The following is a 13,352-nucleotide window of genomic DNA, read 5'->3' as shown; positions in this document are numbered from 1 at the left end:
GTAAATGCTACTCCTTTGTGTTAACCCCTTTATGCCCATCGTCGCATATATGCTACAATCTCTGACTCAAATATGCAACTTACCAAATTGACCTGTATGCCCGTTGTCGCAAATTTGCAACATACCATCATTATTATAACATTATAACATAAAGTCATTACCAGAATACCCAATATTACTATCTAGTTTTTGTGCAAAAGTGAAATTAATAATCTTAACATTATTTACCATCTACTTAAAGGCAAAAACACACACAAAACATTTTTTTACCCTCCATCAACAATGTGATGTCTTCACCCCATGCATGTACTGATTAGTTCACTGGTTAGCAGAAAGAGTAATAAATCTGAGGGGGGGTTCAACCTAGTGATAACAGTGAGTTACCTTTTAATATTGAAATGGAACTGTAAAAAGAAGTGGAGTGAGATATGTACAGGATCTCAAGAAAAGGCCTAAGTGATTGTCATGTATCACTCATTTGGTGTTAGGAAACGAGTGTAGCAGGTGGTTCTAGTAAATATTTATGAGGCAGAAGAAACATAACTGTTGTCTTTGGTTGATGTGAGTCTCAAATGTCCTTTGTGTCATCATCACTGAAGCAAACATTAATTACGTTTTTAATTTGTAACTTTTAGCCAATGCTGAAAACTTGTTTCATCAGCGTTAAGTTAAAAAAAATTGCTCTGCATCCAGGTTTTATTGAGTGTCATCAATGCAGAGAGGGTCGCTGGTATCTTACATACTGTTTAAAGATGCCTTCATCTTAATGTATTTAAACTTGTGGCCCACTAAACATTTGTTAAATGATTAAAGCTTAAATAAATTAGAATCAGATTTGGAAATAAAGTAAACATAATTGACTTGCCACATATTGTTTATTAAAATTTAATATGTGCAGTCAGAGAAATTTCAGTTTGAAAGTTTTTAGAAAAGCTGCATTTCAACGTATGGCCTTATTGGAAACTTATTTGAGATATTGTATTTTACTCATGTTTCAGTTTTCACCCAACATGGTGAAAATTTGGGTCAGACTTGGAATTTAAATCATCAAACGTGGGCGGATGTTTCTGTTTGCTGTGCAGACACATCAGAATGAATGCAAAAATCGCTGGCCAGAAAGAGCTTTCAGTAATCTCAGAGAATGCTAAAGAGTTTGAATAGCAATCATCTAACAGTCTTGGCCACAAATTACCACCTATAGCTATCAGCTATCATTATCCACAGAAGTGTGTAATTGGAGTGCATTATGAAGCTCACTTATCATGCAATGCGCAGTTCTGATACAGTAACAAAAACATTCGATTTCATACTCAGTTTCTTTTGTACTTGTGCCATTTATTTTTTTGTACAGTAACCAACATGGATTCACTTTATATCATTTTATCTCAAAATTATGTGCAAAAGTTATTTTCTTTCCTGAGAACACTCATGTCACAACCAGTAGTTTTGTTTTAAATGTATATGAGATTTTTAAGGGTTTTTTTTTGGAAAAAATTACAATGACTGGGCTTTATAATTTTGGGTGGGGGCAGTTAATTTAAAGAATGGTGGTCAGGGCTTTTAAAAACATTGATTAATTTGGAATGGATTTAAGCAAAAGTATTTGCAATTGAATATAAGTAGAAACCATGTCAGCTGTTTTGTCAAATGTTTATGGTTTGCAAAATTGCACACTTGATTTACATCTATTGGGAAAATTCTTTGGTCTAAATGATCTGTTACTCTTTTTCTTTTAAATTTTGTTCCCTTGTATTTTTTCAAAAATAAGGAAAACACAGTTGTTTGATTGTACTGTTTAATAAGTTGCAACATAGTCTAAAACCCCAAGATGAAAAAGAATTTCAATAAGATCATGGATTGTGGTCTGCCTGGGAAAAAGTGATATATTTTTGACATATCTCCCAGCACCAAGTGTATTTAAAATAAAATTGATTGAATAGTTTTTCATAGGCAGCAGATGGTGATGAAGTTGTTTTGTTGTTTTGTAGGTATACAAGAAGAAGACGGAGACGGCTAAGAAGGAGTATCTGAAACAACTTGCTGCGTACCGTGCCAGTCTGGTCTCACAGGTACGCTCAGAGCTGATCTTTAAGTTAGTGGTTGACTGACGCTGTCAAGAAGAAAACAGATTCACTTAGAAACTTGACTTCTCTCCCTCTTTTGTCATTTTCCAGAGTTACAGTGACCCATCTGAAATGAAGCCGCTATTTTCTTCTCCCACACCATCTTCCTCTTCTACCTCAATGTTTACACCCAAAGCTTCAGTCTATCCCGTTCACTCTTCCTCCAGCTCACTCACCCACCCTCATCCTCTTCCTCCCTCACAGCACCCAGGAATGTTCCTCCCACACCCCCACCCTTCACAATCTCCCCGGACCTCGAGTCCAAGCCTCAGCTGTCATCTGCCACCTCCACACACCCAGATGCATCCCCAGCTCCATGGTCTGTCCTCCAGAGGGACTGAGGCCCACCCCAGTGTCCCCCACCAGGGATCGTTGTCCCTTGGCAACATAGCAGCAGCATCCACCCCTCCTCTCCAGGTCAGCCCTCCTCTGCACGTCCCAGCAAATCTGGGAGGGCTGCACAGTCCACATCAGCAGCATCAGCAACTTAGTGGACACTCAGTGGGAATGGCACACCTGTCTGCTATCACACAGGTCAGTCACACACTCAAACTGACTCACGTCTTGACACAGTGCTTTGGACTTTTGTATTAAAATTGTAAGCATGAAACCTGATGTGAAAATTAGATGCCACTGGGCTGCTCTGATCTGAGCAGTGGGACACTGCTGGAACACAGTGGAACGGACGGCCTTGTTTCACATGCAAATATAGACTCACTGCCGCCTTTCATTTGACTTAAGTACTTGGTCATTGGTGCTCAGTTTGATGCTGCCATGAAAATGTGTGTCTGTGTGTGTGTCAGTGATGATGGTGGTATTGATTATTAAGACGGTGCACCTTCACTTCTACATGAAGGAGGATTTACTACAGGGCTGCATTACATTTCACTAGGTGTACCTAAGAAACTGGGAACTGAGTGTACATCTATAGCCAAATACAGTAACATGGCTAATAACTCTCTCTCTCTCTCTCTCTCTCTCTCTCTCTCTCTCTCTCTCTCTCTCTCTCTCTCTCTCTCTCTCTCTCACGCACACACACACACACAGACACACACACAATATCACCTGTAATCAGAAGACAATAATCAATAAATGTATTTCACGATCACGGTGTAGAACTCTTGTAAGCGGTTTAGGATGTCTTATGTATTTGAACCATGGAAATGCTTTAAAACTTGCTGTTTGATGAAGCTGTTGAAGTTTTGTGAAGTTGTTCAGCAGCATGCTGCAATCCAGTGGCTTCTTGTTTTGAATTCAGGTTTCAATACTACAACCCCTGGCAAAAATTATGGAATCACCGGCCTCGGAGGATGTTCATTCAGTTTAATTTTGTAGAAAAAAAGCAGATCACAGACATGACACAAAACTAAAGTCATTTCAAATGGCAACTTTCTGGCTTTAAGAAACACTATAAGAAATCAAGAAAAAAAGATTGTGGCAGTCAGTAACGGTTACTTTTTTAGACCAAGCAGAGGAAAAAAATATGGAATCACTCAATTCTGAGGAAAAAATTATGGAATCACCCTGTAAATTTTCATCCCCAAAACTAACACCTGCATCATATCAGATCTGCTTGTTAGTCTGCATCTAAAAAGGAGTGAACACACCTTGGAGAGCTGTTGCACCAAGTGGACTGACATGAATCATGGCTCCAACACGAGAGATGTCAGTTGAAACAAAGGAGAGGATTATCAAACTCTTAAAAGAGAGTAAATCATCACGCAATGTTGCAAAAGATGTTGGTTGTTCACAGTCAGCTGTGTCTAAACTCTGGACCAAATACAAACAACATGGGAAGGTTGTTAAAGGCAAACATACTGGTAGACCAAGGAAGACATCAAAGCGTCAAGACAGAAAACTTAAAGCAATATGTCTCAAAAATCGAAAAATGTACAACAAAACAAATGAGGAACGAATGGGAGGAAACTGGAGTCAACGTCTGTGACCGAACTGTAAGAAACCGCCTAAAGGAAATGGGATTTACATACAGAAAAGCTAAACGAAAGGCATCATTAACACCTAAACAGAAAAAACAAGGTTACAATGGGCTAAGGAAAAGCAATTGTGGACTGTGGATGACTGGATGAAAGTCATATTCAGTGATGAATCTCGAATCTGCATTGGGCAAGGTGATGATGCTGGAACTTTTGTTTGGTGCCTTTCCAATGAGATTTATAAAGATGACTGCCTGAAGAGAACATGTAAATTTCCACAGTCATTGATGATATGGGGCTGCATGTCAGGTAAAGGCACTGGGGAGATGGCTGTCATTACATCATCAATAAATGCACAAGTTTATGTTGATATTTTGGACAATTGAAAGGATGTTTGGGGATGATGAAATCATTTTTCAAGATGATAATGCATCTTGCCATAGAGCAAAAACTGCAAAAACATTCCTTGCAAAAAGACACATAGGGTCAATGTCATGGCATAGGGTCAGTGTCAATGAGCAGATCTGATTTGATGCAGGTGTTAATTTGGGGGATGAAAATTTACAGGGTGATTCCATAATTTTTTCCTCAGAATTGAGTGATTCCATATTTTTTTCCTCTGCTTGGTCTAAAAAAGTAACCGTTACTGACTGCCACAATCTTTTTTTCTTGATTTCTTATAGTGTTTCTTAAAGCCAGAAAGTTGCCATTTGAAATGACTTTAGTTTTGTGTCATGTCTGTGATCTGCTTTTTTTTCTACAAAATTAAACAACTGAATGAACATCCTCTGAGGCCGGTGATTCCATAATTTTTGCCAGGGGTTGTAGCTTCACTTCAGAGGTTTCATTCAACGCTTCTATTCAAAGCTTTGAATACTCTAGAGTGCAATCAGTTGCAACCTTTGCTTCAAGTTATGTGATGTCATGTGACATTACCTTGATATCTAACATTATCTTTCAATAACTAGGTATTGTAGCTTAGTTAGTACACCGTCGGCTTCTTGTTTTGAATTCAACCAGTGAAAGGTTTAGATTCCAAGCTTTGTAGCACGCAGGCAAAGAGTGCTTTGCAATTTAAGATTTGCTTCAAAATGTCTGATGTCGTGTGACGCTCACAGAATCACACAGACAAAATAAGATAAAAGTAGTTGTAAGTTGGATTTGGAACACAAAGGCTGTGGCAGTCGTCAGCGTACCAATAATTTTTCAGGGTATTACGGCCGGAGAGAGTGAAACTCCTGCACCGGGTCCGTGTGATTTGTCAAATGTCCAACGAAATTAGATCAAAAAACACAAAAAACAATGCCAGTTGGTCTGGGATGCACAGAGCTGCATCACTCAGGAAAAATTTGACGCTTAAATTAAAATTGAGCCTCAGGTCACATGATTGTGAAAAGTTTACAGCCTTCCAAAGTCACTGATATGACTGGCGATCCAACCAGGAAGTGGGCTTTACTTATATTAAATTAAATGAAAACACTGAAATAAAATGTTTTAACACATTTAAATGCATGCTGGTACTGACAGGCACTTACATACTCTCACTCTGAGCAAACCATACTTATTTCTTATTTAATTGTAACTGTAAGTTGTGCTTGTCAAGATAAATTGCTGTCCTTCCATCCATCCACACAGCAAAACCTTCCACATCCTAAAACTCAAGAACAGCAAAACTCTCAAAATTAAAAAAAAAATATTTATGCATTAATACTGGGAGGTCAAAGCTCTACCTGCCAAAAAAAAAAAAATCATGCATATCTGACATTTATAAATCCTTTTTTTTTTTTTTTTTACTGACTTTTTGGTTTCAAATAGGAAATGTACTAGAAGCCCTGAAAGGCTCACATTGTCCACTAGATGGCCTTAAAAGGTGCTCAAATATATGGCAAGGTCTCGATTGTTTATTCATTTGAGAAGTTAACCTTTGGCAAAAATAAGATGGGCTGACAGCCAAAAATCAACTTACAGTTGTGTCCCTTGCCCTTATGGGCAATTTACTTGTTAATTATGATGTAGTACATATTGTTTTCTCAATATTTTGAGGGGAGTGGCCCTTTAGTACCCTCTAGTGATCAGCCGCTCATGGTGTGTGTGTGTGTGTGTGTGTGTGTGTGTGTGTGTCCAACTGTTGGTTTGTCCATCCATCTGTCCAGACAAATATCTTAGGAACTGCTTGGTCTGTTATTGCACATGTGAATTGTTAGTGATGGTATCATGACATTAATATGAAGGTCAAAGTTCAAGGTCAGTCAGAGTCATTGAGTCATCTGAAAGTCACATTGGAAACAAAAAGACCTCATCAAATGATTTCAAGTGCATCTGAATCAGCACACAGAATGCCATCTGCTGATCAACATGTGATATCATGATGAAGTTACCAAAAGACGTGGTGACATTCAGTGATTAAAAAAACTTCCAAACAGGGAGTTAGAAGGATGATGTCTAGTGCATATGACTCAGGAAGCCAAGTGCCATATACTGATTTGTATGTGATGTCATGATGATATCGCCATATGTAGTTATGTAACATTATACCATCTACAGACCACATTTTTCCTGAACTCTGAACTAGAATATCTCCACTGATTATCTAGAGTACATGTAAATCAGAAAATAGAATGTAATAGGTCATATTACACATATATGCGATATCATGATACATACATACATTTTTGATACCCCCTGACTCCAATTAAGTGTCACAGAGGGGCTGGAGCCTATCCCAGCAGTCATAGGGCATGAGGCAGGGTGCACCCTGGACAGGACCGCAGTCTCTCGCAGGTGATATCACAATGATGCCATCATATCAGAATGTGATATCCTTGGAGCTCTTTCTGTCAACGTTTTTGGAGAAACTGTAACTTAAAAAAAAAAAAATTACTAATCGTATTTTCTGGACTATATGCTGCATCGGAATGTTAGTTGCATCTGTCCAAAGTGTGCCATGAATAGGAAAAAATGTATAAATCATACCAGTCTAGAAGTTTATTAATTCTTTTTTTTATGTGGTGCTGCAGCTTCATCTAACAACAAGTAAAAGTAATTTAATTGGCACATTATTTACTTATAGTAACTGTTATAATATAGCTGTGTCAGCAAGCAGAAGCTAATGGGCTAATTAAAGTTATCATACAAGGCACAAAGAACTCAAGAGTAAACTACTTCTTGTTGCCACTAAATGGACGAAAATGTTAAGAAGCTAAACGAGTACTTCACTAAATCTAAACTTTTAAAAATAACTATAAAACTTTAAAACATTGTAGTTAGCCTTACCTTGCCCTAGCCTTCCTTCCTGTGGCTGTGTCACAAAGTGCAAACAGGTGAAGTGCAGAGTAGCATGAAGGTGTTTCCCTCTCTTCAAGAGTGTGGTCTTTCAGTGTAAGAGCATGTTTTATTACAATGTTCCGCACGAAATTCTGCTTGAAGTGGGGTGGGCATTTGTGCATACGCAGCCAAATATTATGTTTGTCGGACTGCCCATTTCAATAAAATATCTCATTTCTTCACAAATAAAGAATAAACCACCTGTCTGTGTCTGTCCCATCCCCCCTAATCCTTTTGTCATTTATTAAATGTGTTCCTTGTCAGCTGATGTCGGGCGCAGCAAAAAGGAAAAAAAAAGGTGATGTGACATGCACGGTCAGTTTTCAAAATTAACCACACAGACAGTAATTTAGTTCACTGAAAAAATTAGCAGTTTTTCTATGAAAGCAGAAACTCTGGCACTCAAAAATGGAAGCTTCAAAAAGTTCCTACCGGTTTAAATCCAGGCAACTCTGCAGTTAAATAATCTGTTTGTTGCTGTCCATGATTCCTGCCGGTTAAGATAAAAAAAAAAAAACAAATCCATAATTTTCCTGTCAGCTACTCACTGAAAACAGTGGAACATCCAGACTGTTGCTGTCAACACTTGAAGTCAGTTTTCTCTGTTTGGTCTAGAAATGCTGTGTGTCCTCTGTGTCCCACTCTCCCACACTCAAAACAGCAAACAAACATCCAGGCAGCAGGAAATATCTCGTCTCAAAGTTCTGAACACACACAAAGCTTTCTGACTAACTTTACAGAAATCAGCTGACAAGGAACCCATTTTGCTGGATGGATAAAAGGACTTTTATTGGACAAAAACAAACACAAACTGACAGTAGCTCTTTCACCTTGTGACCATACAAAGCTAGCCACATTGCCACAGAACACGTCTTGTTTCTTGCACAAGCGTCTTTCACAATAAGAGCACAGGACAAACAGATTATGTCATCACAAGTCTGACACGGAAGAGAAGGAAAACCTTTTTTTTTTTTTTTTTTTTTTTTGCTTTTTACAGTACGCTGGAGGTCACAGAATTAATTTATTTTAGGTGGCATTTAATAAACTTCAAGTAAAAAAAAAAAAGATTTACTTTGGGTGAGTGTTTAACCAACTTTCTTTAAAAAAGGGGGTGGGTGGATGCTCAGCCCTGGGCCCTCAGATGCGTGAATACAATAATTGTTCTCATTCTCAAAAATCCAACACATCCCCATTCAGATCTCCTTTTTCTACTTCTTGTTATACGGTGATTGCATCCATTTGATGCATCACCACTACCCTCTGGTCCGGAGCGTGAATCAGGTACACATACAGGAGCAACTTGTTATGCCTGTAGATGGTTCGATCTTTTGGCCATTATAATGCAGTATTTTTTCATATCAAAAATTAGAATATCATAAAAAATTCAGTATTTTTTGTCATGTATTTCAAAAAGTGAAATTGTATATATTCTTGACTCATTGCATATAAACTAAAACTTTTCAAGCTTTTTCTTATTTTAGTTTTGATAATTATGACTCACAGCTCCAAAAAAGTAGAAAATGTGCATCTCAGAATATTACGATATTTCATTTCAAGTCACTACTACGATATTTTATTTCAATTCACTATTTATGTAGTATAAATACAGTGAATCTCTTACTCTGGTTCAGTATACACAAACACAGTTGTCGGAAAGACCGGTGACTTGACAACTGTCCAGAAGACACTCAGTGATGACCTCCACAAGGAGGGCAAGTCACAGAAGGTCATCACTGAAAGGGTTCACAGAGTGCTGTATCAAAGCATATTTCAGGAAAGTTGACTGGAGGGGGAAAATGTGGTAGGAAAAGATGCACAAGCAGCAAGGTTGACCACAGCCCTGAGAATATTGACAAACAAAGCCAATTCAAGAACTTAGGGAAGCGTCACAAGGAGTGGACTGAGACTGGTCACTGCATCAAGAGCACAGTCAGACATGTCCTATGAAATGGGCTGCAAGTGTTGCTTTCCTAGTGTCAAGCCACTCCTGAACCAGAGACAATGTCAGAAGTGTCTTACCGGCAAATTAGAAAGAGAACTGGACCATTGGTCAGGGGTCCAAAGTCTTCTTTTCAAATAATAGTAAAATTTGTATTTCATTTGAAAATCAAGATCCCAGAGTCTGGAGCAAGAGTGGAAAGGTACAAATCCAAATTGCTTGCTCTACTTGTAACACACTCATCAACCAGGAGAGCACTTCATGTTTCCACCTGCTGACAAGCTGTATGGAGATGTTGATTTCCTTTTCCAGCATTTGTCACCTACCCATAGTGTCAGAACTACTAGTAACTGTCTTGCTGACCATGTTATTACTGCATTTGATTTGCCCTATATACAATACGCATAGATCTTCAATGCTGTATTGTCAAGAAGATAAAAATAAGAAACCCAACAATCCAGACAAGTTGAAGGCAGCTATCAAAGCATCCTGGGCTGCCACAACACCTCAGCAGTGCCACATGGCTGATCGCCTTCATGACATGCCATGACTGATGCTGTAATTTGTGCAGAAGCAGCCAAAACCAATTATTGAGTGCATAAATGAACATACTTTTCAGAAAGTCAACATTTCTGTATAGTAAATCCCTTTCTGAAGTGAGCTTATGAAATATTCTATTTTGAGAGACATATATTCTACTTTTTTGGAACTATAAGCCATAATTCATGGGTTAAAGTTCTCCGTCACCACGACGGATTTCCGTCATTTGGAAAATTTAACCACACATACGCGCACATGTGGTGTCATGCGTGTTTTGGGGCCAAAATATGATACTCTCACTGTCAAAGCAACATCCCATTCTATGCTAATCAAAGCAGCAGCAATGTCAGCGTGGATGATGCCTGGTTTCCTACAAACATGATGCCTGGCATTCAAATCAAATCAAAATCAAATCAATTTTATTTATATAGCGCCAAATCACAACAAACAGTTGCCCCAAGGCGCTTTATATTGTAAGACAAGGCCATACAGTAATTACGGAAAAACCCCAACGGTCAAAACGACCCCCTGTGAGCAAGCACTTGGTGACAGTGGGAAGGAAAAACTCCCTTTTAACAGGAAGAAACCTCCAGCAGAACCAGGCTCAGGGAGGGGCAGTCTTCTGCTGGGACTGGTGGTTGGGGCTGAGGGAGAGAACCAGGAAAAAGACATGCTGTGGAGGGGAGCAGAGATCAATCATTAATGATTAAATGCAGAGTGGTGCATACAGAGAAAAAAGAGAAACACTCAATGCATCATGGGAACCCCCCAGCAGTCTAAGTCTATAGCAGCATAACTAAGGGATGGTTCAGGGTCACCTGATCCAGCCCTAACTATAAGCTTTAGCAAAAAGGAAAGTTTTAAGCCTAATCTTAAAAGTAGAGAGGGTGTCTGTCTCCCTGATCTGAATTGGGAGCTGGTTCCACAGGAGAGGAGCCTGAAAGCTGAAGGCTCTGCCTCCCATTCTACTCTTACAAACCCTAGGAACTACAAGTAAGCCTGCAGTCTGAGAGCGAAGCGCTCTATTGGGGTGATATGGTACTATGAGGTCCCTAAGATAAGATGGGACCTGATTATTCAAAACCTTATAAGTAAGAAGAAGAATTTTAAATTCTATTCTAGAATTAACAGGAAGCCAATGAAGAGAGGCCAATATGGGTGAGATATGCTCTCTCCTTCTAGTCCCTGTCAGTACTCTAGCTGCAGCATTTTGAATTAACTGAAGGCTTTTCAGTGAACTTTTAGGACAACCTGATAATAATGAATTACAATAGTCCAGCCTAGAGGAAATAAATGCATGAATTAGTTTTTCAGCATCACTCTGAGACAAGACCTTTCTAATTTTAGAGATATTGCGCAAATGCAAAAAAGCAGTCCTACATATTTGTTTAATATGCGCATTGAATGACATATCCTGATCAAAAATGACTCCAAGATTTCTCACAGTATTACTAGAGGTCAGGGTAATGCCATCCAGAGTAAGGATCTGGTTAGACACCATGTTTCTAAGATTTGTGGGGCCAAGTACAATAACTTCAGTTTTATCTGAGTTTAAAAGCAGGAAATTAGAGGTCATCCATGTCTTTATGTCTGTAAGACAATCCTGCAGTTTAGCTAATTGGTGTGTGTCCTCTGGCTTCATGGATAGATAAAGCTGGGTATCATCTGCGTAACAATGAAAATTTAAGCAATGCTGTCTAATAATACTGCCTAAGGGAAACATGTATAAAGTGAATAAAATTGGTCCTAGCACAGAACCTTGTGGAACTCCATAATTAACCTTAGTCTGTGAAGAAGATTCCCCATTTACATGAACAAATTGTAATCTATTAGATAAATATGATTCAAACCACCGCAGCGCAGTGCCTTTAATACCTATGGCATGCTCTAATCTCTGTAATAAAATTTTATGGTCAACAGTATCAAAAGCAGCACTGAGGTCTAACAGAACAAGCACAGAGATGAGTCCACTGTCTGGCCATAAGAAGATAATTTGTAACCTTCACTAATGCTGTTTCTGTACTATGATGAATTCTAAAACCTGACTGAAACTCTTCAAATAGACCATTCCTCTGCAGATGATCAGTTAGCTGTTTTACAACTACCCTTTCAAGAATTTTTGAGAGAAAAGGAAGGTTGGAGATTGGCCTATAATTAGCTAAGATAGCTGGGTCAAGTGATGGCTTTTTAAGTAATGGTTTAATTACTGCCATCTTAAAAGCCTGTGGTACATAGCCAACTAATAAAGATAGATTGATCATATTTAAGATCGAAGCATTAATTAATGGTAGGGCTTCCTTGAGCAGCCTGGTAGGAATGGGGTCTTATAGACATGTTGATGGTTTGGAGGAAGTAACTAATGAAAATAACTCAGACAGAACAATCGGAGAGAAAGAGTCTAACCAAATACCGGCATCACTGAAAGCAGCCAAAGATAACGATATGTCTTTGGGATGGTTATGAGTAATTTTTTCTCTAATAGTTAAAATTTTATTAGCAAAGAAAGTCATGAAGTCATTACTAAAGGAATACTCGGCTCAATAGAGCTCTGACTCTTTGTCAGCCTTTCTACAGTGCTGAAAAGAAACCTGGGGTTGTTCTTATTTTCTTCAATTAGTGATGAGTAGTAAGATGTCTTAGCTTTACGGAGGGCTTTTTTATAGAGCAACAGACTCTTTTTCCAGGCTAAGTGAAGATCTTCTAAATTAGTGAGACACCATTTCCTCTCCAACTTACGGGTTATCTGCTTTAAGCTGCGAGTTTGTGAGTTATACCATGGAGTCAGGCACTTCTGATTTAAGGCTTTCTTTTTCAGAGGAGCTACAGCATCCAAAGTTGTCTTCAATGAGGATGTAAAACTATTGACGAGATACTCTATCTCACTCACAGAGTTTAGGTAGCTACTCTGCACTGTGTTGGTATATGGCATTAGGGAACATAAAGAAGGAATCATATCCTTAAACCTAGTTACGGCGCTTTCTGAAAGACTTCTAGTGTAATGAAACTTATTCCCCACTGCTGGGTAGTCCATCAGAGTAAATGTAAATGTTATTAAGAAATGATCAGACAGAAGGGAGTTTTCAGGGAATACTGTTAAGTCTTCAATTTACATACCATAAGTCAGAACAAGATCTAAGATATGATTAAAGTGGTGGGTGGACTCATTTACACTTTGAGCAAATCTAATTGAGTCTAATAATAGATTAAATGCAGTGTTGAGGCTGTCATTCTCAGCATCTGTGTGGATGTTAAAATCACCCACTATAATTATCTTATCTGAGCTAAGCACTAAGTCAGACAAAAGGTCTGAAAATTCACAGAGAAACTCACAGTAACGACCAGGTGTACGATAGATAATAACAAATAAAACTGGTTTTTGGGACTTCCAATTTGGATGGACAAGACTAAGAGTCAAGCTTTCAAATGAATTAAAGCTCTGTCTGGGTTTTGGATTAATTAATAAGCTGGAATGGAAGATTGCTGCTAATCCTC

The 13,352-nt window shown here is 38.5% G+C and overlaps 1 protein-coding gene across 2 annotated transcripts in view; it reads left to right on the top strand.

The window, feature by feature from the left end:
* tox (thymocyte selection-associated high mobility group box) overlaps positions 1 to 13,352 on the top strand; it is a 209,478-nt gene that overhangs the window by 188,560 nt on the left and 7,566 nt on the right. For both annotated transcript variants that reach the window (XM_034182971.1, XM_034182972.1), the window contains 2 exons: positions 1,989 to 2,069; positions 2,175 to 2,657. In XM_034182971.1, coding sequence (XP_034038862.1) covers positions 1,989 to 2,069; positions 2,175 to 2,657 — 564 coding nt within the window. The remainder of the gene's footprint in view (positions 1 to 1,988; positions 2,070 to 2,174; positions 2,658 to 13,352) is intronic.

This window comes from Thalassophryne amazonica, chromosome 12 (assembly GCF_902500255.1).
Source record: "Thalassophryne amazonica chromosome 12, fThaAma1.1, whole genome shotgun sequence".
Lineage (NCBI taxonomy): Eukaryota > Metazoa > Chordata > Actinopteri > Batrachoidiformes > Batrachoididae > Thalassophryne > Thalassophryne amazonica.
The sequence above is the reverse complement of the archived record's forward strand: the minus strand, read 5'-3'. Positions and strand labels throughout refer to the sequence as shown.